The 26,545-nt window shown below is 40.0% G+C and overlaps 3 protein-coding genes across 10 annotated transcripts in view; 2 read left to right on the forward strand and 1 right to left on the reverse strand.

The window, feature by feature from the left end:
* Positions 1–10,860, forward strand: part of CCPG1 (cell cycle progression 1) — a 23,355-nt gene extending 12,495 nt beyond the window's left edge. For 3 of the 7 annotated variants that reach the window (XM_040077384.2, XM_040077389.2, XM_058422398.1), the window contains 5 exons: positions 773–1,015; positions 1,415–1,426; positions 4,027–4,148; positions 5,096–6,504; positions 7,686–10,860. In XM_040077384.2, the coding sequence (XP_039933318.1) occupies positions 773–1,015; positions 1,415–1,426; positions 4,027–4,148; positions 5,096–6,504; positions 7,686–7,863 (1,964 nt within the window). In that variant the 3' untranslated portion in view covers positions 7,864–10,860. The remainder of the gene's footprint in view (positions 1–772; positions 1,016–1,414; positions 1,427–4,026; positions 4,149–5,095; positions 6,505–7,685) is intronic. The other 4 variants (XM_040077385.2, XM_040077390.2, XM_040077387.2 and 1 more) reach the window with 3 other exon arrangements.
* On the reverse strand, positions 8,417–17,138 carry PIGB (phosphatidylinositol glycan anchor biosynthesis class B). The gene is made up of 12 exons (XM_040077391.1): positions 17,033–17,138; positions 16,820–16,952; positions 16,501–16,618; positions 15,753–15,857; positions 15,477–15,607; positions 14,741–14,881; positions 14,282–14,333; positions 13,684–13,895; positions 12,402–12,466; positions 10,406–10,616; positions 9,479–9,659; positions 8,417–8,904 (listed from the first exon to the last, which is right to left on the reverse strand). Exons 1-12 carry the CDS (start codon positions 17,112–17,114, stop codon positions 8,773–8,775), a joined length of 1,563 nt encoding a protein of 520 aa, XP_039933325.1. The 5' UTR covers positions 17,115–17,138; the 3' UTR covers positions 8,417–8,772.
* A 2,212-nt stretch (positions 17,139–19,350) lies between these two features.
* RAB27A (RAB27A, member RAS oncogene family) overlaps positions 19,351–26,545 on the forward strand; it is a 30,769-nt gene continuing 23,574 nt past the window's right edge. For both annotated transcript variants that reach the window (XM_040077592.2, XM_040077594.1), the window contains exon 1: positions 19,351–19,486. The gene's annotated coding sequence lies outside the window, so the exon portion shown is untranslated. The remainder of the gene's footprint in view (positions 19,487–26,545) is intronic.

A 26,545-nucleotide genomic window follows, 5' to 3' on the forward strand; every position in this document is an offset into this window, starting at 1 on the left:
ACATTTGTAAAAATGGGAACAAGCAATTACAGCTCTGTTGTTATTCTCCTGGTTAGAATATGAGGCTTTTGGGCCATTGGAACATGAACATATAAGTGGTGTAATAACTATAAATTTGCAAATATTCTATAAAAGGTATTTTTTTTAAGGTTAGAATTTGTTCTTATCTCAAAGATGAGATATCTCAAAATCTCTTGTCCAATTCACCAAAACTTCAGTCAGGTAATAGCAGAGTGTTGGGAAAGAACAATCACAAAAGTACCTGAGTGGTTTTTTTCCTGTGCAGTAGTGGTTGAAAATGGCATTTTTGAAAGGTGGGTAAAGATATTAACAGATAGTATATGGTAGATATTAAAACTAAACAAAATTGCACATCTAAATAAATTTGTATCTTGATTTTGAATATTTCTAATAGCTACATTAATGGAACTTTAATGCAATTTTGTCTGCATTTGCATGCAGATCACAGAATGAAGTTTTTTGAGAGCATGTAACAAAACCACGTCTGTCTTCTAGGAGGCCTTCTTTTAGCAAGCCTTTATATTGCTCTTTCATTATTAAGTATTTCAGTTTTAATAGCTGCAAGAGAAGGAAAGCCAAATTCTTAATCTTTCTACCTCACCAGAATTTGCAGAGGCATTTTTGTTTTATTAACGTTCTCAAAGATAAACGCCAAATCTATTTTGCACAAACATTACGGATCCGGATACTCAGTTTGCTCTTGAGCGCGATACTGAATGCATTTTAACCACGGCTGTGTGTCGCTTTCCAGTTTTTCCATCCCAGGCCAGCCCCGCCGAGTCCAGCAGCGATGAAAGCGGCGGCCAGGGCAGCCCGGCGGTGCGCAAGCGGCGCCCGAGGAAGCGCGGGGTGTCGAGCTCCGAGCCGGAGCCGGAGCCAGAGCCGGAGCCGGCCCGGGAGGAGCAGCACCAGCGCCAGTTCAGCAGCGGCCTGAACAGATGCATCGTCCTGGCGCTGGTGATCGCCATCAGCATGGGCTTCGGGCACTTCTATGGTGAGTTCAGGGAGCGCAGAGCCCGTGGGGTCTGCATCTTGCGTAGCAAATGCTGGTTTATTGTCGCTCCGATGTTTTTTCTTGTTCTCTGCCAACAACCTGAACCTAAAAATGAGAGAAAGCAACTGCTGTTGTATTGGTAATACAGGGAGGTCCTTCAGCAGTGCAACTGCATGTAATACACATGACTTCACATGGTAATGTGGTAAACAGAAATTTTTCCTGAGTAGCTCTAGTTTTATATGAAAACGTGCCTTTCTAAAAAGACGTGATTCAGCTGGAGATGGGGGATGTAATTCTTTGGATTTGGTGTTGACTAATTGTTAGGGATTTAAATTTTGGCCCTTCTTTTGTGATTTGTATTAATTTTCACTTGATCTTGATTTTTTTTATTCTTAGGTAAACCTGAAGGTAAGAGCCTTGAGTGATGTACTGTGGATGCTGTGCTTGCATTCAGATTTACTTTTTAAACCCTGTGTGTCTATGTGTACACACACGTCCATCTATGAATGCATACTTAGATTATGAAAATAGAACAAAAAATCAAGTCTCAGGAATTGCTATAATCCCATGTGTATGGGATTATAGGAACAACTAATCCAATCATACAAATACATTTTATGTAGCAGGTACAGCAGGTAGCAGTAACTGGTGTGAAAACTAATTGGTGAATATTGGCCTGCTAGAGGCATGGAGGAGCACAATGACCAGACCAGTCTGTGATAGGGCTTGTGGTGGGAACTTGAGATTTGTTGGTAATCACTGTGTTTAGTTTGGTGTCAATGATAAATACTATCCTTTTAAACACCTTGGAGATCTGTGGATGAAAAATACACTTTGAACATGGACTCAGGGTAATACATTTTTTAAGGAATTCACTCATTCATTCACTGAATCTGTACTTCTAAGTAAAAATTGTCATCGGTGATGACAGTGATGGCAGCATTTTCAGCAGAAAGAAGGCAACTCTGTGTGGCTTCAATTTTTGCTTCTTCAGATGAAAGTTCTTCATGGTTATGTGATAACTGATCTTTCTAGCACTAGAAAGGAAATGAAGTCCTGGTTCTATCTTCCTGTTTTTAGGTTTGTTTTTCTGGGTTTTTTTAAACACAAACTTGCAGAGCGTCCATCTCCCTAGAGGACTACTTTGTATTTTTGTGGTTCCACTTGGAATGAATGTTTCCCACAGCACTCTTCCAATGTTAGGCTAATTGTCGTGTAAGAGGATTGGAAAGGGTAACTTTTTATAAAATTACTTTTCTTTTTTTGGGTCCATATCAGGATAGTGTTTTCCTTATAGCTAGAGCTCCAGAATGCCCTTAAGACTTTTAAAGATGTAGAAAGCAACTAGGGTTAGATTTTAATCAATAACTGTATCCCATCAGTATTAAACTGAGTTAACTGGCTTTATGATGCTCTAGGAAGGAGAACTGAAAGAGGGCAAACTTTGTAGGTAACGGGTGAAGCTTAAATTAGGTAGAAAGTTCTTGCCAGAAATATGTCTCCTTACTGACATTCAGATATTTAATTTTTTTCTTTAACCAGAAACTGCAAGTGGGACTTAGCTATAATGCTATAGTTAGTAAGATTTGGTTACTTAAAGAATCTGAAGGATACTGTGACTTAGAGTACCAGCTGGAAACACAAACCAATTACTGAGGAATGGCACCTCAATATGTTCATTTTCTGCATTGCTAAATGTCATTTTTGCTTATTGTACCTAAATTAAGATTTTTGATAAGGAGAGAAAGAGAGCTTTAAGTGTTTTTCTGTAATTCAGGTTCTATCTAACATGAACCCTTTACACTAACTAATGATTTTCCAGATGCAGGTTTTAGTTTGTTAGGATCTATGGACTTCCTCAAAGGCATCTATAAAAGATAAATATTAAAACCAAATTTTTGTCAGTATACTTAAATTAATTTATGAAAGGAACTATGCTCCCAAGAAGTGCTTACTAGGATTCTGCAGACTTAAAATCATAGCTGTAAAAATGTTGCCTTTGCTTAGCTGAATTGAACTATTATAGTTCAGCTTGGTTTAATATAACAGTCTTTTTTTTAAGGTCACACTTGACAATAGATAAAAATTAAGAGAGCACAAAACATTCATCTGTGTAAGCGTACTTGCAGTATTTCTTCTGTTTAATAATATGTCTCCCCCTGTCTTTAAATACAGAAATAGAGCTCTGAATATGCTGTGTTGGTATTGAAAGAAATACCTAAATATTGCTGTTGCCTTTCTCTCTAGAGTCAATTCCAGGGAATATTGAAAGCAAATATATAAAAACTACATCAGTGTTAGGATTTAGAGAACATATGGTAGGTGAGGAAGTACCAGTCAAGAAGTTGGTCTTGACAAAAAGAAATTGCTGGTTAGTACAGCAAAGATAATTTTTCTGAAAATCAGGGTGTCTCAGCCTTTGTCTGACAGTTGAAAAACAGGACAATTGCTTACTCTGTAGCCTTTGCTTATGGCTAAGAAGGACAAGACAGGGCCTGAAATACCTGCTGCTTTGTGAGCAGTGTTTAGTAATTGTATTTCTGCATGAAAATTTAAATACTGTGCTAATACCCTCTTATTCAAGTAATTCAATTAACAGTCAAGGTTGTTGTTCTGAAGTGGATAATGCATGGAACAATAGTCTCCCTTTTAACCTGGTTGACTTGCATGTTACTAAAATAATTACAGAGAAGTCATGATATTCTTTCCTGCATAACTTTTGTTGGTTTGGATCTAACTTATTTCTATATAGTGTTCCAAAATTCCTTTATTTGGTATTAATGAAAAAAAATAGTGTAGAAGCAAATTTTTGGGTCTGAGAAATTGTTTATCATTGAAAGAAACGATTTTGCTACAGCTAAACAGTTACTGGTAAGTTCAGGGCTGAAATGGTACGATAAGAATGCTTTTGAATTTGCAGAGAATGAAGATGATGTTTAGGTTCCTCTGTTCCTCTAACTGCTTACTCTAAGTTAGTATATCAAAAGAAACTCTTTTTATCTTTGTAGGTACAGTGCAGATCCAGAAACAGCAGCAGCTGGTGACAAAGACACGTGAATTAAAAGATATGAAAGATGACCTTTACCAGTGCCAACAAGAGCAAGGAGATCAAGTGCACCACAAAGTGGGGGTAGGTGTGAGCTTAGCTGGATGTCATTGCATAATTCTGTCATTATGTGTGTGCAATATACACACCCCAGAATTCTTGACAAAGATTTATGTTGATTGAATTTGCTCTCAGAATATGTTTAAACAATACTGGGTTTTATGTCTGTAGTCTAGGAGTTATCTGGACACAGACTCTGTTTCCCTGTGATACAATGCCAGGTTGTCGTTAATGAGGACAGCTGAAGTAGAAAATTCTTGTAAAAACATGTTGGACCTACAGGTTTTGTGAATTTGCTTTCTAAATTATCAATGGTTATTAATTTTTAAAATACATAAGCCATACTTCTGTTTTCTTACTGTTGCATCATCCAAAGAGAAGATTAGAGAGTGTGGGTTTTTTTCAGGTTTTCTTTTATTGTCTGTTAGTTCAGTATGTTCTGAGCTTGTCAATGATGCCAACAGACTGGGGAGCTCCTTTTGTGTTAGTACATAGTTACACGAACAGGTATTTTCAGCAACAGATTTGGTTCAAAATCAGTTTGTGAGTTTCTGCCCCAACAGCTAAATGCCTTTGCTTCTGCTAATTTATTTTTGTAATCTGTAAATCCAGTTTGCTGAATATAAATCAACAGCAAACATGCACATTTTGATTTTCTTTTAAGATGTTCGAGTTGATGTACTGACTAACTGACTTTAGCTGATTAAACCAAGACAAGTGAGGGGTGATGACCTCTGGCTGGCTGGGGGAGTTTCTCACATGGTCTTTGTTGCCAAGAAAGCGTGTGATAAACAAACCCAACTGAGATAAACAAACCAGCTCTATTTTTGCATCTTGCTGTGCATGTTTTACTGCATCCAAAATGACAAGTAAGCTCTGTTTGGGCTACCTTGGTTTTTCATCTTTCGAGCTAAAATTGTAACAATACTCAGGTGTGGGATTTCTGCTTGTTTTCTTTTTGTTTCTTTTAGTCACTCAAGGGAGATCCTGCCACATGTTTGACCTTTACTGAAGTGGAGAAGAAATCCTTTGATTCTCAAAAGAAAAGTCTTGCTGCAGAAAATCAGCACTTAAGAGAATCTCTAGAGAAAGAAGAAAAAGCTTTGGCCTCACTTCAGGAAGAATTAAGGAAGCTAAGACAACAAATTAGAAACTTAGAAGATAAAGGTAGTAGCACTGAATCTATTGTAATAGAAAATCAGAAACTAAGGGAGCATTTGGAAGAGGAAAAGCAAAGGAACAGCAATTTTCTGAGGCAAAAGGAAACGCTGTTTGCAGAGGCACAGATGTTAAGGCGAGAACTGGACAAAGAACGTCATGTTACAGAAGCTCTGAAAAAAGAACTGGAACAGTTAAGTTCTCGTCAAACACCTGACAGTGCTAATGACGATGATGAGACATTAAGAGAAAATCAAGAAATAGAAACCCTGCGAGGAAGACTGGTAGAACTAGAAAAAAAGCTAAACTTTGAGCAACAACGCTCTGACTTATGGGAGAAACTGTATGTTGAAGCAAAAGACCAATCTGAAAAACAAGAAATTAATGAAAATGGACAAAGGAAAGGCGCTAAAGGGCAAAATAAGAGTAGAAAGAAATCAAAGGAGACCTTTTTTGGTTCAGTTAAAGACACTTTCGATGCTATGAAAAATTCCACAAAAGAGTTTGTAAGACATCATAAGGAAAAGATTAAGCAAGCTAAAGAAGCAGTGAAAGAAAACTTGAAAAAATTCTCTGATTCTGTAAAGTCTACATTCAGACACTTCAAAGACACCACAAAAAACATCTTTGATGAAAAAGAGAAGTCATCAAGCGATAAAAGATATGAGGCAAACAAGAAAGCTCGAACTTTTTACCGAGACCACAACTCCTACGAGAATCTGAAGCATATGCATTACAGGGGACCTCACATGCCAAAAGAATCCAGAAATGCAAGAAAACATCATTTTACAACATTTGAAAAAGATTCAGATTCCCAGAAATGTCTCAATGATCACTTTTGTAATAGAAAACATCAGTTTGGCCTAAAGGGCTGCTCTGGTATTTTTGAATGTGCTCATCAAGAATTCATTAGTCTCTTTAACAGAGTGTCGGATCCCATCAGGGTGGATGAATTTAATCGGCTAATGAGAAAGTATTTGCAACAAGTTGTACATAACTTTCATCACTGGAGAGAACTAGAAAATTTCATCAATAAGTTTTTTCATAATGGATTGTTTATACACGACCAGATGCTGTTCACTGATTTTGTTAATGATGTCAAGGATTACCTGGAAGATATGAAGGAATACCAAAGTAATAATGAAAAGGTTTTTGAGGATTTGGACAAATACGTCTACAGATACTACTTCCATTATGATAATTCACCCCAGTATGGACCCAGGTTTGTTACCATGTTTCCTGAACTTGATAACACAAAGAAGTGGTTTTTGTAAAGACAGCCAATGTCCTTGTTGTAACGGATGGTCTTTGAGCAGGTATGTGTGTGTAGGTATGTGTGTGTATACGTATACACACACATATGCTAGAAGACTTTCTGAAGGACTTAGTGGAAATATTAGATTATGTTTTATAAAGTGGATCTGTAGTACCTTTTATATAAATTTTGTGTGTGTATGTAGCACAATCTGATATTTCTGCTGGGTTCTTTAGAAAACTGTAACTGCCAGTAGGATTTCTTTAGGCCCAACAGCTCTTGATTGCCCATCTGATGGGGTGAATAACTCTCTTGGAGCATTAACTAGGGCTTCCTTGTCCTTTGCTGAGTGAGGTTTTTGAATATATTTAAGGTGTCTCAAAGTCCTGTTCTGGCAGATACATCTCACTACTCTCTTGCAGGTTAGTGTAATGCTGGGTCAGTCTGTATGCCAAGAGCAGAGCTCATCACACAGCAGGCTTTAGTTCACGTTCTGACCCTGACTAAATTTTGTTCAGACTTGTTCACAATGGGCCCTGGTGTAAATTGTTTCCTACATTCCTTTCCTGGATCTAAAGATTTTCTCAGGGCTTTACAGATTTACACTTGTATTATTTATCATTTCATGTACTTTACTGCAGTAAAATCTGGGAGTCTGAATTATTAACTACTTTGGGGTTACTAAGTATTATATGAGGTAGCACTTTCTCCTATTGAAAGCTGAATCGTGAGGGTGATAGTCCTATTATCAGCTACCCAGTTAATGTGGTATTGGCAAACACATAAGGTTTATGATTTTACTTATAGTCCATCTTCCTAATTTATTATGACATGAACTTTATTTTTAAATTAAATACCTAATTTATGAGAATTTCAGCTTGCAGAAAAACAATTCCCAATTCTTTTACTGTTATACAGAAGTTTGTGATATTAGCTGTATTTTTATTTTTAGAAAGCATTTCTTTTATATGTACCATCCTATTGATGATTTAAACAAACAAATGCCTCCCCCATTTTTCTTATAAGCTAAAGGACTACTACTACTAATTTTGTTTTCAATGAATCTCGGCATGTTAAAAGGTGTACTTGAAAATGTAATTGTTTCAAAATGCTTTTAGTAGTAATAAGCTTTTGTTTACTCCTTGCAGTCGACCTAAAAGACCTTTTACACAAACTGAAAATTCCAGACATGAAAAACAAGCTCAGAAGTACCAACACCGTAATAAAAGAGAAGGTAAATGGCATAAACATGGTCGCACTAATGGAAGACACATGGCAAATCTTGAAATAGAATTGGGGCAACTACCCTTTGATCCAAAATATTGAGTAATTTATTGTAAAAATTAAGATTAAAATTCACATACTCTCTGGAAACTAATTGTTTTTCAACAAAGCAGCAAGATGCAAGTCTTTTTTCTGAATAATTTGATTTTTACACATTTTTGTTAACAGGCAGAAGTCAGGCTTTCTAATTTGCATATTCTGTACCGTTGCTTTAACTGTTCTTCAGAACTGAAGACAGTTTGGGTGCCAGCAGTATTGTTGCAGAAACTAAGCATGCCATGACCTGTGTATGAAAAAATGCTTAATTGCATTCCATTAGTGTAGTTAAAGCTTGAGCCATGCATAATGTACCAACTACTAACTCCAGTGTTTGATATACTAACTTCATCTCATCCTTCAAAAAATAGGTCAACATTGTGGTAATGTATTTGTTAGTGTTTTGTAACCTTATATTTGCTTCCTGTCTTTGGGGGGGTTCAAGAGCCTGTTGAATCGTGAAGAATTTGCTGTGCTGCATTCTAATCAGCGTGCTGATTTAAACACTTGAAATGTCTTGCATATCTGCATATTGTAGAAAAAAAAAATAAAAGAGACGTTGTGGGTAAAAGTCTTTATTTATAAAAGAAACTTAGCATAGCTGTACAGTTCTATAAAAACGGTCCAGTCTTGTCTGTATTTTATTGCTTAAGTAATCATATGGTAACTTTGGTCTTCCCAATGTTTTCTAGTGTTGTAAGGTAGGTCAGCAACCCCACCCTGCCCTACTGCTACTGACGCTGCCCTCGGGAGGAGGTTTATGTGTTTGCAGGCAGCCACTGCCTCACGGGGACTTCCCGTTTGACTTCCCCACTTGGAGACTCACTGCTCTCTCCTTTCTGCACTACGAGGTCTAAGCATAGCTACTGCTCTGCAAAACTGATCTCACTGGGTGCGAGGTCTAGACACTGATCTTCAGGGATAATTCACTTCAGCTTTTCTCCTGTAGATGGAGATGTGGCTTCCAACTCGTCCTTGAGGTACATGAGTATGAAAGACAGTGGCTGTTTTCTCATAGCCCCTTAAAGCTAGAAATGATGATATTTCCTGTAAATGAACATACATTAATTTCCACAGTAAGAAAACACAGCTGGGAGCATAAGAATAGTGTTCCAAAGTCTCTCAGAACAACAAGTTCAAATTCAGCTGTCCCTGGGAAGCTTTATCCTTTATTTTAGGAAAGCCTGCTAGAAAAAGAAGTACCTATCCTGTTTGATCCTGTCCGGAGTGGATATTCACCAGCCACCGGTGTCTGAGTGCATGGACTTCATTAAAGATTTGAGGGGTTAAAAGGTACTGTGACTGCAGGTGTTTTTGCTTTTCATCGTTCCTTACTCAGAAGTGCAGCCTCTGGGAACAGATGGCACATTTGTTTTAATATGGATTGAGAAATCCATAAAACATTACTCTGTGGCCTGTAGAATTTGCACAGAGGACAGGGTATACGTGAACATTAAATATCAATGTATTGGAATGATATCAGTACTCTTATTATGGACTAGAGGGGTCAATTTTAATATAAGCTGTGTTTTAAAAAGTTGTGGACAACAATTTTAAAAAAAATTAACTATAACTCTTCCCTAATTTATTTTGTAACATCCTCAGGAGTAAGTTACCATACCTGTTCTAGCACATTGAAGAGGATCAAGTGACTGGGTAATAGTGTGTCATTGTAAAACTCCTTATTCAGCCAGCCAAGTGGGTTAGAGTAAAACACATCTGCTTCATCAACGTAGCTCTCGTTGCCAGTTAGGTTTGGGGGACACTGAAGGAATCTCATTTTTAGGGGACAGTGAACATGACTAGGAAGAAAAACAAAAGCACACATTTCATGATAAACTGACCAGAATCAGAGATTTGAAATTACTCATCACTTTAAAAGATACCTTAGTCAAAACTTCTTTTTTTTTTTTTTTTTTTTTCCTTAGAGTAGTATTTTCTTCCCTTCAATATTCATATGAAAGCAAAGTAGAACAAGCAGTCTCAGCTCCAAACTGCTGGGACTGTGTTGTTAGCAGTTAACAGAAAATACACTTATCTTACTAAAAATACCATTCGGACAATATTAGTTCCTTAAAAAAGTACTTTTCTATATCAGCTTCACTATTTATATCTGCTTTAACATTTTGTTTATTTGCCAGGATCTACTGCAAACCTTTTGCAGTGACCTCAGTCACTCTGTTGTAATGACATTTCTTTACTGCCTCGCAGCAGAATTAAAGTAAAATTAACATATTTTCTTGTAACAATTAGTGTTTAGTTTTGCTACAATGTTACCATATCGAAGAAGTGTGACATACTTGGTGAAGTCATTAGACTTACTGCATATCCTCATACAAAGCTATTTCACAGAAGTGAATAAGGCTCAGATGCTTTATTTTTATTCTGTGATACAAGCACTTGGCTTATGTCTCCTAATCACTCTATTACCTGTATGAAAAATCAAAACTCTTCCTGTATACATTTATCTATCTCAATATAATAAGCCTTGAAAAAAAGAATTAAGAGTTTGAATTTCAATGTAGTGCATTGTTAATGCTTTTAATACCTGTAAAATGGAGTAGAGTGGCACGGCATCAGGATGAAGACAAAAGCTTGTGACTGCTGAGAGTTACTGCAGAGCTGCTGGATGTGACTCATAACATCCAGAGTGCCTCGCTGGTGAACCAAGCCCGTGTACAGGGCTGGGACTAAATTGGACAAGAGCAGGAAACTTGCTGCAGTTTTCTTCCATGCTTTCAAGTGTTTCAAAGAATATCCTGTAGAAACATTTGAGTAAGTTTGGGAGATAAACAATTCACACATTTCTGTAAAGTACCCTAATACAGTGGCAAACCATTACTCAGTCAATAATAATATTCTTCTCTGAGATACTTTACTGCAGTGTTCTTTGAATGGAAATTCAAAGGTTAGACTTGGCTCTTTTAATTCTTGGATTTAACAGAGTAAATCTTAAGCCCACACCTGTCTCCTGAAATGCAAAAATACAGTTCCCAAACCAGTGCTTTGTCTCTTTTAATTCTATTTCTTGTAGTGAAAAACAGTCCATTCGATAGTTTGGATGAATGATATATGGCAACTTACTGATGTGTTCTGATTCATGCAAGTCCACGTAGAGCCAGAATAAATGGTAACTACATGTGCATGGCTGTGGTATTCTTTTTCTCCAAAATGCTGAAAACGACAGCATTTCTTTATTATTAAGTTTTGAGCTGCTGGCCTTGGAAGAGCATACTCCTTCATTTTTCTCCCATCTCCAATTGCTGCCGTTTTCCCCCACTTTTCTTGAAGGAGCTAAGAATGGGAAAAGGTATTTCTCCTGGTGGGAGATGGTTCAGAAGCTCCTTTCTCACAGCCACAGCTAAGATGAAGATGGCACAGACATCAACTTCATGTTGCAGCCAGTCTGAAAACCCTTTTCAAGTCATGTGCTTATCAGTATCATAAGAAAAATATTTTATGTAGCTTTGTGACACTTGTATTGAATCACAAAAATCAAGATATAAGGCATGTTCCAGAAATCAGTAACAAGCAAATTAAATTAGTCTTCAGTGGGTCAGTTCTGCCAAATTGTATCTTGGATGAAGATGGAGTCCACAAATTCAATTGTGGTTTAAACAAAGTTGGTAACATTCTATTATGGGCATTTTTTAAATGGCTTTTGTGAAACACTCTTGGCTTATATTTGTGTGCTTGGAAATTACTTTAAAATTCATGTGGGCTTTTTCTGCTTTTATTTTATAATGTTTTGAGAAATTAAGATCCCTTTGTAACCACGGACTTAGCAGAAGTACCTTCTGTAGTTTTTAAGTATCCAAATGGACGATATTGAATTGATAAATTGTATAGATGACCTCATTCCCTTACAGACATGAAAGCTGAGGGATACTCAGTATTTTTTGTTATTTGACTGGAATTCTTCTGCATGTAAGGTAGAATGGGTTCATCTTGCTGCTACTGAACTAAGCCAAGACTTATTACATATTTGATTTTAGCAGAGAGCAAAATTATTGAAATAAGATTTACTTTTGTTTAGACTAGCAAAATAGGTTAAAGAAAATTACAGTGTTCAGTGATTCATCAGTTTTGAACCTGTATTTAAACTGAAGCTATACAGTTACATGTTTCAGAAGTTTTAATCTTCCTTTGTAACATCTGAAACTAGAAAAGGGTAGTTAAATTTATTTCTTGCATAATGAAAGGCATTTGTCAGGCATATTTGAAAGTACTGTGTGGAAGAATACTATAAAGGAGCCAAGGAACAAGATCCATTTTAAAGGTGGCAGTGCTGAAAAGTTAGGAGTCACTTATACAATTGTCATGTTTTTGCAGGAATACTTTTATCCATGCTAAGGACTCTTTCTCTGTGCTACAGTCACTTGCTCTTCCCACCTTTTTTCTTTCTCTTTTTAACTAGCTGTAAGAAAAGGCTAGGCTAATTCTAAAAATCCTTTATCAAATACCTATATTGACCATTAACAGTCTCTCTCTGGGTAAAAATTATATCTAGGTAAGGTTGCAAGACATTTGAAACCAATGCTTACCACAAAAAATCATGCAGAATGGCAGTACTGGATAGATGAACCTGAATTCCTTATGGCTCAGTGTGCTGTAATAAAACATATAATAGTACATCAAGAAAGTTCTGTTGACAAAATGTGTTTTAGACCACAGAAGACTGGAAGAGCATGCACAAGTATTAAGAAACTTTTGGTGTTGAAGCAGTTAAGAGTAAAAATCCAAACTGTCACTTTTGAAGAACATAATAAGTACATTTGAATTAAGATTATTTGGTCAGATTCAACCAAACACTGGTAAAAACTCCTGGCTACTACAATTAAGTGGTCTGATTCTTTGACAACTAGATGTAATTTAGCCAATTACAATCAATCTATTTTCTGTAATGACACAATAAATAGTGTGGATGAAAAGCTCAGATTCAAGTGCCCATTTCTATCTAGCAAATTAACAGTCACCCCTGCTAATACAACAATACACAATTTCCCATGCCAGCTTTTTGGGCTTTTTTGAGGATTACTGCAACACTCATGTCTTGGGAATCAAAGAGGTTCTTACAAGACTAAGGGAGGTAAAAATGTCCTAATTCCAATGGAGCTACTTTGAATTTTGAGTTGGAAACAAGAAATGGCATTTCTGGTCTTGCTACTGGTTTCCTGTAGTCTATTACTACGATAGTATAAAAGTATATGTTGCTTAGTATTTATTTACTTGCAGTATTTCTTCTTGTCTGAAAGTGTCTCTCCTGTTTAATCTACAGTTAATTCTGATGCTTGAGAAAAAACTTACCTTTTCTTATACTTCTGAGCTTAAAATGAGAAATACAGCCTTATGATAGTTAACAGCTGTGTATAAACTTGTGAATGGAGTAAGCTTTAGAGGTCTAAGAACATCTCATCTTACTGGGGATGTATTAAAGAACCAAATGAAATGGTGTTTTCATTAACAGGCATCTAGTGAACTCAGTTTTCTAACTAGTTCTATTTTTGCTTAAATACTTGCTGTGTGACTGCGTGTTGGTTTTGGGATTTTTAAAATTTCTTTTTCCATTGCATTTCATGATCAATTATTTTATTCTTTAAAGGTCTACTCAATTATAAAGATACATGTTGGTGAGAATACAAGAAGCAGTATTACACAAAATTCTAGAACCAGTTTCATAACTGACTGCATTTCTTGGAGTATTTGAATCGTTTCAAGTTTTCTGTCACTTAACCTGAATACCATGCTGCTTTGTTCTGGAGAGTACATGAGCTTTGCAAAGAACACAGCCAGTGCAAGGCAGCAGTTCCACTCAGGAGAGATTACCTGTACACCAGCACTGTCCAGATCACTGCCAGGAGAAAGATGCGGTACCTCCTTGGTGCCAGAGCACAACCGTGAATAAAGAAAGGCAGATGGGGACCCAAGATGACTGGGAGTCCCTGAGTGAAGTACCAGTGCCAAGGATGAGAGCCGTAAAATGTTCCCAAATTCTGCAGCACGTTGAATTTCAAGAAGTTCAGCTGAACCAGTACCCACTGGGAGATGGGAGGGAGTTAAACACAGATCCAAAGTCAAACCCAACAGCTACATTGAATTACACAGTCATCACTGGCCTTATATAATACATTTGCACTCCTATTTCAGGTTGGTTTTTTTTAACTGACTCAGCATGACCTTCCTATATTTACCAATTAATCACAGAAGTGTGTAAGTTTGTAGTTTGCTGATAACTATTGAGGAGTGAGCATAATGATTTTATGTAGCAGTCCATCATTTGAAATACCTGAGAAGTCAGTGTTCAAGATCATAGGCCAGACACTGTCACAGAAACAAGAGAAGTCAGAGAAGTCTGAAATATCCATCAATGCTAAAGTATTAAACCCCAACCTTCTTCTTATAAGTCAAGTTTAAAACAGCTTACCTCACCAAAAAACACACGGTCAATTATTAAAGAGGTTCCTACTGTGACCAATCTGCAAAAATGGAAAGTTTGTTGCACTGATATTGCCTGAATTGCTTTTGAATCTTCTCCAGATAGCTGTCAAAACTCTGATTTCTAGTATTTTTGAGATTATCCATACTCATGGCAATTTTTACAGTGGCCACTTGCCATCACCTGCTATCCTTGACACAATCCCACATTAAGATGGAATGCTGCTCGGTCTCACTATGATAAAATCTTTCCTGGTGCTTTTTTGCAGCATATGCAACAGTTTAAAGGAAACATATACCTTCCTTAAACTTTTGGAAAAGGACTCTATTTGTTCTCTTTTTTATTTACATGATATCCATTTTTTTGGCTTGTCTGCCTTTGCAGCGGTAAAACGAATCTTAAGATGTAGCTGTGCACAGTCCCAGTTTAAACTGAGAAAGAACTTACCCAACTGGAATGCAGTTGAGTAGGATAAGGTCTGCTTTCCTCTGTTCTTGCAAAAAATGACTGAAGACCAAAGGCATCCACGGGATAACAGCAGTAGGACGAATAACAATTGCAAGTGCTACCAAAGCTAAATACTTACAACTACAAGGAAGAAACATATAAAACCATCAGCTTATTAAAAGGTCTGGTCAATCCTTTTACAGACAGTGACATCTCAACAACTGTCATGTCTCTGGCCAAAAGTTTTTCCATACTGCAGGTTAACTTTGGCTCTCTGAGTGCAGATAACTCTGTTTTGCTTGGAAGGCTGCAACTCTAGAATTGCATTGTTACAATGGAGTTGCTAACTAGAGGTACCTACTTTAAAATAGTGAGTGGTAAAGAAAATTGTGACCACAACTTCACCTATATCTGACCCCAAAAGGCTTTTGTTATCTTTTCCCAAGTTACTATATATTCCAGTTTTTTAAAGTTTAAAATAAAGCTTCCCATAGAGTCACACTTTACAAAAGGAAACAGGGGAATAGCTAATTTTACATACCAGCTATAACATAATCATAAAAAAAATATTTAGAGGAAATACTAGTGTTCCTTCCATGAGACAGAACTCTTGCCACATGAATGAGGGGCTTTGGTTGCCTTAGATGTTACAAAAAAAGTTAGCATTTTAAACAGTATCAGTAGATTGGTATCACCCTAAACCAAAAATTATCAGTACTGTTAGAAAGTTTCTCACCTGTTCCCCATCTTGGAGCCTTTTATTGGGTAGTAGGAAAGAGCAAAAATGGTAAGAATAGTCTCCATAGTGTTTGTTAGAGTTCTGGTACAGGAATACCATGTAAACCAGGAACAGAGTTGGCAGAAGAACTGAAAATAATTATGAACACATTAAAACAAGTTCACCTAAATGAAGATGGTAACTCTTAGGTGTGATGTATCATTTTGCTCTTATTTACAAGGCAAAAAATCAGTGTTTATTAACATGCATAATTATTTAAAGGCTGTGACTCACCACGAACTTTGCTGTTTCTGAATTTTCAAGGTGTTGCACCAATGAGTAAAGCTTCACATCAGCAAAAGCAGCCAGCACTGCCTGTGCTAGCCTAGGGACCCAGATCTGTGAAAGCAGAGAGAAAACTGTACTTGCAACAGTAAGTTAAATTCCAAGTTTTAAGAGAGGACTGAATTAGTAAATGACTGTTCAGGTATGAAAATAGTGAATTAGTGAATATTCTCTTTTTATGGTTTTAAAAATGAAACAGTAAGGTCCTTGGGTAAGGATAGTATTTCTGCCAAAACAGAGAATGTCTAAAGTTCAACTGAAAGCATTCAGAGATGGAAAGTAGAATTATCTGCTTTACATCTCCAATAGAAATCAAAAGGGGCTGTTAGGTTTTGTGGGTTGAGTACAAATATACATTGCAAAACACTTTGGAAAACTGAACTACTGTGCAATTATGATGTAGTGGCAAACACAATCAGTACGAAAGTCCAAGAGATTGATGGAGGTCAAGAATAATCCTCTGCAGTGGATAATTATTATTATTATTATTATTCTATCACATCAGTGCTGTGACTGGAAATCTACAAATGAGTTCTACCCCCATGGAAAGTCAGTGGGGTCTCTGTGCTCTTGCATCTAATTGCCAGACTCAAGGCTTTGCATTTTACTTGGACAAAGATAAAAATACACTGTGTTTAAATACAATGCTTTAAAAATTAATTTTAGTGGCAGATGCACATTATTTGATTATACTCACCAGCAGCTGAACATTATCCTTAGCCAGCAGTTGTAATGCTTTGTACATGCTTGCAAAGATCAGCGGGTACGAGTAACCCCTTAAGTTACTTGTCCATTCCCAAGTCAGGTAACCATAATTATGAATGTTAAGGACAGATATGACCAATCGAAAGGAAAAGCTTCACACGAGACATCCGGGTGGAGACCTTCTGTCCCTTTGGGCCAAACGGGGGGGGTGTTTGTCGCTCATCAAGCCGGTATCTTGTTGCCGGGGAGAGCCGCACCCGGGCACTCCCCCCGCCCACGGCACGGCGGGGACCGCGGCCGGCGAAGGATATTTGAAGACCATGCGATGCGCTACCTCCAGCGACTGCCAGTACTCGTCCGGGACGAAGCTGGTCTGGACGAGGAAGCAATTGAGCACTCGCAGCGCCAGGGCGAGCGCCAGCAGCGGCGCGGGCGCGGCCGCACCTGCGGGGACGAAGCTGGTCCGTCACGGGCCCCTGGGGGGCCGCCCCCCGCCTCTCCCCGCCCGGCCCGACCCCGCTTACCGGCGCCTCGCTGCGCGGCGGTCCCGCCGGCCGAGCTGTACAGCACCGACCGCCGCTTGCGGAGCCGCACCGCCTCCGGCATCCGCGCCCGCTGCGCCCCGGCCGCCTCTCCACGCCCGGGGCATGCGCGACCGCGGGGGGCGGGACGGCGCCGGCACTTCCGTCCGGTGCCTGCGGCGAACGGGAGCCGGGGCTCCGCCGCGTCCCGCGTTCAGGTGAGGGCACCGGGACCGCGGGCCGCAGCCGAGCCGGGGCCGCGCCGCAGTGCGCGCTCGCCCCACGCGTGTCCGTGAGCGCGGCAGCGCCGCCTGCCGCCATGAGGGGGCGGCTGCCGCTGCAGCACGTGGCCGTGGCCGTGGCGCTCGGCGTGGCCAGCGGGCTCTACATCTACGGGCCGCTCTTCCGGCCGCCCGCCGCCCCACACGGCCCCGCCAGCCCCGCCGCGCCGCCGCCGGACGCCGCGCCCGAGAAGAGGCCCTGAGGGAGTCGTGCGGCGCCGTTCCCGGGCACCGCCTCGCGGCCCGGCCCTCGCACGGCGGGGGCAATGGAACCGCTCGGAGCCGGCGCCACCGTCACCTGCCGGGGCCGTCCCGAGCCGCCTCTGCAGCCCGGCCCCGCGCCGGAGCCGCCCGCCTGCTGGAGCTGCAGCTGCCTGCCTCTCTGTTGGGCACCAGACTTTGGGACGTGAATGTTGAATCGTGTACGACATTCTGAATGTCTGAAGGTCCTTTTCGCATCCAAATTTAAATAACATCCGAAAACTCGAAAAAGAAAGCTGTTGCTGTGTGGGGTGCGCCTCATGGGTTTTGTTGGATTATCTCTGATCTGATCCTCAAAGTCATAAATACCATTTTTCTCCGCTTCTCATGGTTTCAATTCTTAATACGTCAGCTCGGTTGGGAAAGCAGTTGTGCAAATGGCTGAGAAGGGAACTGCACCCAATTTTGGTATCCCTAGTTTATAATCAGACCTGGCCATATGTACATGCACACACATACCCATAACCACCACATGTGCTTATTTCATTCCTGGCAGAGTGAGGCTACAATGGATGTAAAACAGATAAATCTGACTGAAAAATGGGTTGTACTTGGAGAAGAGCCTCAATGTGTAGCTCAGGAAGACAGCATGGCTCTTGGAATAGGTGTGGATTAGTCTGACAGAACAGAATCTAAGACTTGGGGAAACCAAATCAGTAGATATGTCAAGACTTCGGTAAACCTAAAAATAAGCCAAACCCAGGGGATCTTGGGACAAACTTATGCCAGGTTTTGGTTTTAACAAAGAATCTTGTTTGGACAGAATGAAGGAAGAAACCAGTTGTCTGGGTGTCTTTATATCAAGCCAAGAACAATGTTAGAGCTGGAGGCAGTGGTATGAAAGCTGAGATGGGAAAATAGCAGTAGGTGGGCTGGGAGGGGCAGTTGAGTGCAGCAAATGCAGTTTGGACATGACATTACATGGGCAGTGGCTTTAAACTGAAAGAGAGCAGCTTTAGATTAGATATTAGGAAGAAATTTTTTACAGTGACTGGTAAGTCACTGCCACAGGTTGCCCAGAGAAGCTGTGGCTGCCCCAGCCCTGGGAGTGTCCAAGGACAGGCTTTGAGCAGCCTGGTCCAGTAGAAGGTGTTCCTGCCAATGACAGGGGGTTGGAACTGGACGATCTTTAAGGTCCCTTCCAACCCAAACCATTCCCTGATTCTATAAGGAAATGCCACAAATCGCCACAAAAGTTCAGTGGAAACAACTGCAGTGACTCCAGCAGCTTCCTTTACCGTACCACTGTATATTGAAAAGGTTATTTTGAATAGGTCTATCTTAGGTCTAGATGGCACTTCCTTTGTAAATATAATGACTGGAATTGTGCATAAAGATGGCAGTTGAGTTTGAAAAGCCTCAAGAAAGAGGATGTCTGAACTGATGCAGGTGGAAAGGGCTGTTGTTGCAACTGAGCTTAAGACTGTGCTTGCTGAGTTCTCGAGACTGCTGGATTTAGAGCGTTTACTGGGAAGCTGCTGAGAGTGAAGAGCACTCTTCCCTTGCGGGGGAAGGCAGGCAGGCAGCCAGCAGGCGGCAGGCAGAACTCATTAAACCCACAGTGGTGCGCATTAACCAGGCACCGGGGATTTTCGCTGCAAAACCTGTTTTGCCGCTCATGAATTCTTATTAAACGGAGCGAGATCTTTCCGAGAGGTGAGGAGGGAAGGGCTGACGAGCCGGCCCGGCTAATGCCGCTGAGCACCGCGCGGTGCTGCCCTCGGGCCGCGCTCAGCCTGCCCAGGTGGCTGCGGCGGGGCCGGGACACGCCGGGGCGGTGCCGCCCGGCCCGCCCCCACCTCGGGCTGTACGGGAAGTGATGTTGCCTTGACGGAAAAGACACGGTCGGAGCCCAAAAAAGGGCAGGTGCGGCGTGACGCGGCTGCGGGAGCTCTGGCGGCCGGGAGGCGAGCAGGTAGGGCGGCAGGGGAGGCGAGCAGGGCAGCGGGCAGGGGCGGCTCGGCCGGGCTGCCTGGGCTTCCAGGGCTGCCAGAGCCCCGGGACGGTGTTTCGGGCACGGAGCTCTGGGTGCCGGCGCCCCTCGGCTCCGGAACAGCGACCCGGGCTTTAACAAAGGGGCCTCGCTCGGGACATCGGGGCGAGACGTCCGCAGCCTGGGCCTTCGGGCTGCCCGCAGGTGCTCCCCTCACGGCTGCTGGCCGCGCTCGGGCCTTCCCGCGCAGCTGCTGCAGCGCCCGAGCGCTTCCCACCGCTGTAGACCTGCGTCTCTACACGGGAGAAGCGGATTGCGTGTCCAGTTTAATTTTTTAAAATACTTTAAAAATGGTAAATCGTTGAGAAAGCGCTGTAATAATGTTACCTCTGCCTAGCCAGGACTCAGGTCTTATATGCGGTTATCAACAGAACCTGTTGCTCCTTTCTGAACACAGCACGTTTGTCTAAGGGAGGTTTTGTGCTGAGAAGGCCCTTCAGCCTGATTTGCAATGCTTGGGCTGAATTCACGCTTTGATGATCTTGGATCTAAAGAAAGCTGAATCTATCAGGAACACCTATTGATTTTCATAGCTCTGTAAGTAACTAGAGTGTATTAATATATAAATGGTATTTTTAATGATGCTAGCAAAGTGTAAAGGACGTGCTTAGAACTCTCAAAACTACTCAATTTTTATTTCTTAAAGGTGTATCAGGAATATTTTGAGCTTTCTGATAGTATGAATCCTCTAACACTTCCCTCGTGGATCCTGATTTTCATCAGGATAGCACATATGTGTTTGGAATTAGTTCTGCAACATGATGTGTTGTGATGCTTGCAGGTTTTTCTTTGAAACTACAAAATCTATTCTGCCCTTTCTTGGAAACTTAATCTTACACAGGCATCTTCTGTCAGCCCTTCTTTTTGTCACCGACTTTTACTAATTTTGTGAGTGTTCCAAGTATTTTCCAGCCAGGGGAAAGCATATACTGGAATATGCATTTCAGATGTTGATAGGTAAACGTAGGAGTGGTACTTGTAATGCTAAATGAATGTCTGAAAAGCATGGTTAAAAAGATGAAAAAAAGAACAGCCTGTTCCTGTGTTTCTTGTTCAGGGTTCTGATTTTACATCTACTTAATCTCTTGCACAAAGGAGTTTGGGAAAGAGGGTGTGCTACAACTTACACTGTTTTATTTTCACAATTAACAAAATTTCTCATGAGCAAGCAGATGTCTAAAACCAGACTGTAAGTTTGTTTTATCACTATTGTTAAACATGGGAACACATTATTTTATCACTTGATTGCACATTTCCTTTTCTTTCAAAGAGAAGATAAGGTGAGATAAAAGAATTCTTAAGTAGCATTTGACATTTACAGAAACAAGTATTATGTGCAGTAAGCCCTGTGTGCCTTTGAATTCCTGGTTGTGCTGTTCCTGCCGGCTATCTGCCGTGCTGGTAAATGACCAGTGATAGCTCTGTCAGTTTCCAGCATAACCCTGGACTTGCAGATCAGCACCATTACTAAGATCAATCTGCCACAGTCAACAGAGGTAGTTAGAACTTAATTTAATATGAAGAAAAGTTAAAAATTGGACTAGAGGTGGAACATAAAGAATGAAAGCTTCTTTTGCCCTGCTGATGTCTCAGCATATAATTAAGTTGCATTTAAAATGTGTTAAAGTCATGATTTAAATAATGAATCATAAAATATTCCCTTCTGTATTAAAGGTGCATTATTGCACTCTGCACATGTGATTGGTCCTGCAGAGGGGTACGTAGATACTTAGAGCTAAACTTTTCCTGGGATGGGCATAGGTGGTGCTCTGGAATGTGCTTTTGCTTCTCTTGTCTTGTTGATACCACTCAGTGCTGCAGATGCAATCTCTGAGTTTACAGCACTGGCTTCAAATGTGCCTAAAAGGTTGTTTAGATACATCATGGTTTGATAAATTCTTACCTAAAGGAGACTTTTTTTAGCAGAAACACATCTTTTTTACTATTTGTACGAATACAAATCAGTCTTTCCTTGGATATAGCATCTGGTTATGAGGTTTCTTTTCCTCATTTCTTTTTTTTCAATTCTTAGTCAGAACTGCATCCCTGTCAGGAGGCAGAACTAACTTGAATCACATTAAATCAGCTGAGATCACTTAAAGATTTAATGATCCTTTTATCTCCAGTGGAGCTTTTTGAACAAGTCCTAGCTCTGACTTTCTTTCCTGGAACACCCCTGCATTGTTGTGTTTTCTTACATAAAACAGCAGAATTTACTTTTGATTTATAATAATAAGTAGTCTCAGTGCCTGTGATTTATTTTCTAATCTAATAAGCCTTATGGCATATAGATTAAAATATGACATATAACCAGCTTACTTTTTTCCTGTGCTGGTGAGGCTTCAAAGGGCTGAGGATGCTTTGGGGTGTGTGTGACAGTTTTGCATATCCTGGGTGGTGGAATTCTTTTCACATACTGGCACATTTCAGCACTCTGGAGCTGACCTAACAAGTTCTTCAGTTTTTTTTAGACTATGGGAGGAGAAAAAACCCAGGCAAATGTCCTTGCTTCTATGGCTCTGAGGATAGTATCAAAGTGAGTTTGCAAACCCATTTCCCATAACTGTTTTCTTTTTCTATGTCTGATACTTTTACTGATGAGAAATGGTAACAATCAAGTGTGCCAGAAAAAAGCACTTCTGGAAGACAATGTGAAGCCTGGTAGTAAGGTAGCAAAGGGACAGGAAGCAGCAGTGAAGATACAAACTTAGGAGTACAACTTTTCTAGAAATCTGTGATTTGCAATGGACAAAAGAAGCTGGTTAATATGGAATCTGTGTTTTTAAATTAAAAGTCAAATTTGTGGGCACTTGCAAAAAGTGTTTTGAAAATAACTACACTTCTGCAGTAATTCTTTGTGTAAATGTGATACGTGAATGAAAGGACTGTAAGGAGTACACCTTGCTGAATATTTTACGTGCAAATAAAACACTGGATGGGTATAAGGACACTGCAACACAAATCAGGTAGCTGATTAAGTTTGGGGGTTGTGACTGCAGTTTTGCAGCTGTGTACTGCTATTGGTTTAAAAGATGGTAACAGGATAAAGGGATAAATAGCAAAGTAGATCAAAACTGACTCTTCCGTAATACTTTTAGCTAAGGAGAGCTCCATGGGTAGAAGCAATGCCTTTCATTAGAGCAGTTTATTTAGTTGAAAGGATAGGCTTTCAGGTATGTAAGCCCCTTTCAGGTTTGAATTAGAAACAGCAGAATGCAAAGCAATATTGAAAACAACGGATGCACAATTTTTATAATACTTTTACTAAGCATATATCATTAGAAGGTGATGAAGGTTCTCTGGAGAAATGCTGTTGTCCAAAGTCAGGCCAGTCTCGCTCCTAAAGCCTGGCTCCTTATTTTAATAACTGTGGGATATTTCATTTGGTTCCCTTATCACCCAAAGACTGTAAGGAAAATGGTTGTTCTGTGAACTGAAAGGAAGAAAAAAAATCATTCCAGTTACGTCATTGAGGACAGGGAGTATTTGAACTGGGCTGAAGGCTGCTGGTGGTGATAGGGACTAATAAAGCTTTTATGGTGGGTAGGGGGGGAAAGAAATCTTAATTCATTTTTATGAATAAAAAATGCAAGTTTTCTTTTTTTCTCATGTCTCCACCAGACTTGCTAGTATAGTATTTTATAGTGGTAATTGCTGAGGGAAATTACCTTCCTCCTGGAATATCCCTGCTGATAACTGTGTGACTGTCATGGAGTGTGTGCACTTGGAGAATTTCAGGATGTCTCTCAAGGCTCACAGTTGTGGGACTGCTTGTGCTGTGAAATGGGTTTATGCAAAGTTTGCATGAGATTACTTGCTGCCACAGTTATTGCCAGTGGCTGGTGCTTTCCACATCTGCTTGGAAGCCTAGATAACATTCAGAATGCAGATTATAGCAAAAAGCTGCATAATTGGCGTCTTTTTATGGTGGCTTTTTTTTTGTTGTTGTTGTTAATTGCAAAGGCTAATCATAATTCCTTCTCCCCCACCCCCACTTGTTTTGTTCTAAACCAAACTTTTTGCGTGACTGAATATGACCCAAGATACAGGTATCAGGGTAGTTCTAGCCCTGCTGGTATTATCCATTTCCAACAGTTTCTCATGCAGCACTTTCAGATCCTTTGCACGTAACTGCACATGCTCCACTGACTTTCTCTTCTAACATTGATTCAGCTTGACAGGACTTTTCTGTTGGGGCATGAGCTGTCTGACTAATATTTAATTTTTCCGTATTTTTTTCTTGGAATGGTGTCAGGATAGACATCTCTGTACAGAGATGGTGTTAACCAAGTTTGAAGGTATATTATCTGATTTGATTGTATTTCTTCTGAAATTCACAGCAAAATTTCCATCATTTTAGTTTGAATAAATATAGGCTGAGGTTGGAGTTGTTAAAGTAGTAGTTTTTAAAATGTTCTTTATCTATGAAATGGAAGAGGTGAACATAAATCTTTATTTGATCATTTTCTAGAATTGTCAGTTTGGATATAGCCCACAGGCCCAGAGATCCTGCTATGTGTCAGTAGGAGCCGCAGAGCAGACTTTGGAAGGCCTGGGAAAAGAACATGCTGCAAAAGTGGAATCATGCTTTTTAGCAGCTTTTGAAACAGAAGACAACTCCTCCTCCCCCAAATCTGAGCTGCTCATATGGCGAAACTCCACCGGTTTTATTCCATTCACTTTTTAATAATAGATGCGCTTAAATTTAATTTGCTTTTAGAATAGATAGCGTCTTTTAAATTCAACTTGAAAGTAAATGTAAAATTGAATGACCTGCTGCAGCAGGCACAACCTGGGCAGCTGGTGGGTTTCCCTTGCAGAACTGGAAACTGTAACTGCCAGCTTTCGGGGGAGGCACACATCCCACTCTTTCCTTTATCCAGGCTGCCATTTTTTTCACCAAGTGTTCAGGAAGTTTCAGATCTTTGTGGTTTCTTCCCCTGTGTAAAGTCATGTTAAAGCTGATCAGCAGGTTCAAATGTTGGGGGAGAAGGCAGAAATAGTAGAAATTCAGTGTCTGCCCCTCTGATGAGCTTTGTTTCCTTAGGAAACCAGGCTAAGAGGCATGTCCTCATTTAAGCTTTGTTTTTTGCATTGCAAATTTGGAACTTTGTTCCAGGAGTCCTTATTGCATTCATAATCTCCAGTGTGGTGTGTTGAGCCTTAGGGAGTTTTTCTTCAGCCTAGCATCCTGTGGGAGCATGAAAAATGGGAGCAGTAGCGTTTTTAGTAATTGGGAATCACACAGGGAGTGGAATGGGGCCAATGGAACTGAAAGACCTACTTTCGTAATGTACTGCAGAATCCCCACCTTTCGAAGCCCACCCAGTCCTCCTGCACACCCTGAAGGAAGGCAGATCAACCTGTCAGGTTAGTAAACCTGGGGAGTCACTGAATAAATGGGAATATGAAGGAGCTCTAATGTTAATGTGTTCATGCTTTAAGAAATGGTAGAAGAAAATAGGCACCACAGATGTTTAATTTGGTTTCATGTGCTTCATTGCATGGAAGATCAAACAATACACTGCAGAAGCAGTACTGTGCTGTAGCTCAGAAGCAGCAGACTTCTGTCTGTCACACAGTTCACATAATTAACCTTTCCATTTTTCCTCCTGAGAGCAGAGTTAAAGTGCAAAAGGCACTGTTGTCAGCTTGTGAGAAGAATGATGAACCACTTGCCCTATTAAGTAGATTCAGAAAAGATGTGAACAAGGTCTTCTTGTGCTGGAAAGTAAACCCAACTCTGCTGAGATTGGTTTTCAAATAACGTGTTGGATCAAGTAGTGCCAAGAATAAACACATATCAATTAAGTTGAAGTGTGGATAGAAATATGACAGAAACCTTCAAAGCTGTATTAATACAGGATTGTAAAACATTGAAAATCTTTTCTTAGGTAGCTGTAGTGCACACACGCTTCACTCTAGTTCCTTTAAATTGGTACAGCAGCTTTCTGCAAAGATACTATTTTTTTTAAAATTAAACAAGTTCACTTAGTCATCAACCCTTAAAAGTAGATAAAGATCATTGATCTGAAATGAGATTTGTAGCTCTTCAGGCTGAAGATAGAAATATCAGATTATTGGTGTGCTTTTTCTGCTTCTCACCCGGTGCAGGGCCACTGGTGTCTCATGTGGTGCTGCTCTAGGTGCTCTCTTCATGCAGTCAGACACGCACTTCATGGATCGTACAAAATGTGAACCAACGTAGTCTCACAGAAGAGCTGTAGCATGTCAAATAATTTATCCATCTTTAGGTTAAATGTTCTTTTGAGTACAGATTGTCATTTGAGTAGTGTGAATATTGCCAAAATACCCTTTTCTGCCTGCAAAATGATCACATTTGTTCATTTCAGTCAGAACAAATAATCATGTTTATTCATACACATTTTATTGCCAGTTTAAATAAACCTGTTTTGACTATTTCTTGCTGTTGTAACATCTTATAAAAGGACATGTAAAACAGTATATTTTAATACTACTTTCTTTCTGATATTTCAGAACTGTAATGAGAGAGAGAGAACCCGGTTCAGGTATTAAAGGGTTTTTTCCTTCCCCTTTTGATTCAGATCTGGAATAGGCATCTCCACTTGGCTTTGCCTTGGGACAGACTATATACATTAACAGAACATGGTGTGGAGGCAGAAACTTGCAGTTTTGACAGAATTGACAGATCAATTAGAGTCACACTTGGGATAAAATTACTAATCTTTTCTGAGGTCAAACATAACCATATATAAATCTTATTTGGAAAGCAATCTTTTGATGTTTTCTCTTATGACAGAGTTTGGTCTCAAGTTTTTCAAAGTGCTGATATTGAGTGCCGAGCTGCTGCAAAGGATTCCTGACTTTAAGGCAGTAAGATGTTCTATGAAAGCAAAATCGATGCTTTTCTTTTGTTGATTATTTTACTATTAACTTTTTATTGTTGAAGAGACCCTGGTAATTCTTGGAAATTGGTTATCTGGAGCCTCTCTTGGAGGG

The sequence above is a fragment of the Hirundo rustica genome, chromosome 13 (genome assembly GCF_015227805.2).
Source record: "Hirundo rustica isolate bHirRus1 chromosome 13, bHirRus1.pri.v3, whole genome shotgun sequence".
NCBI lineage: Eukaryota > Metazoa > Chordata > Aves > Passeriformes > Hirundinidae > Hirundo > Hirundo rustica.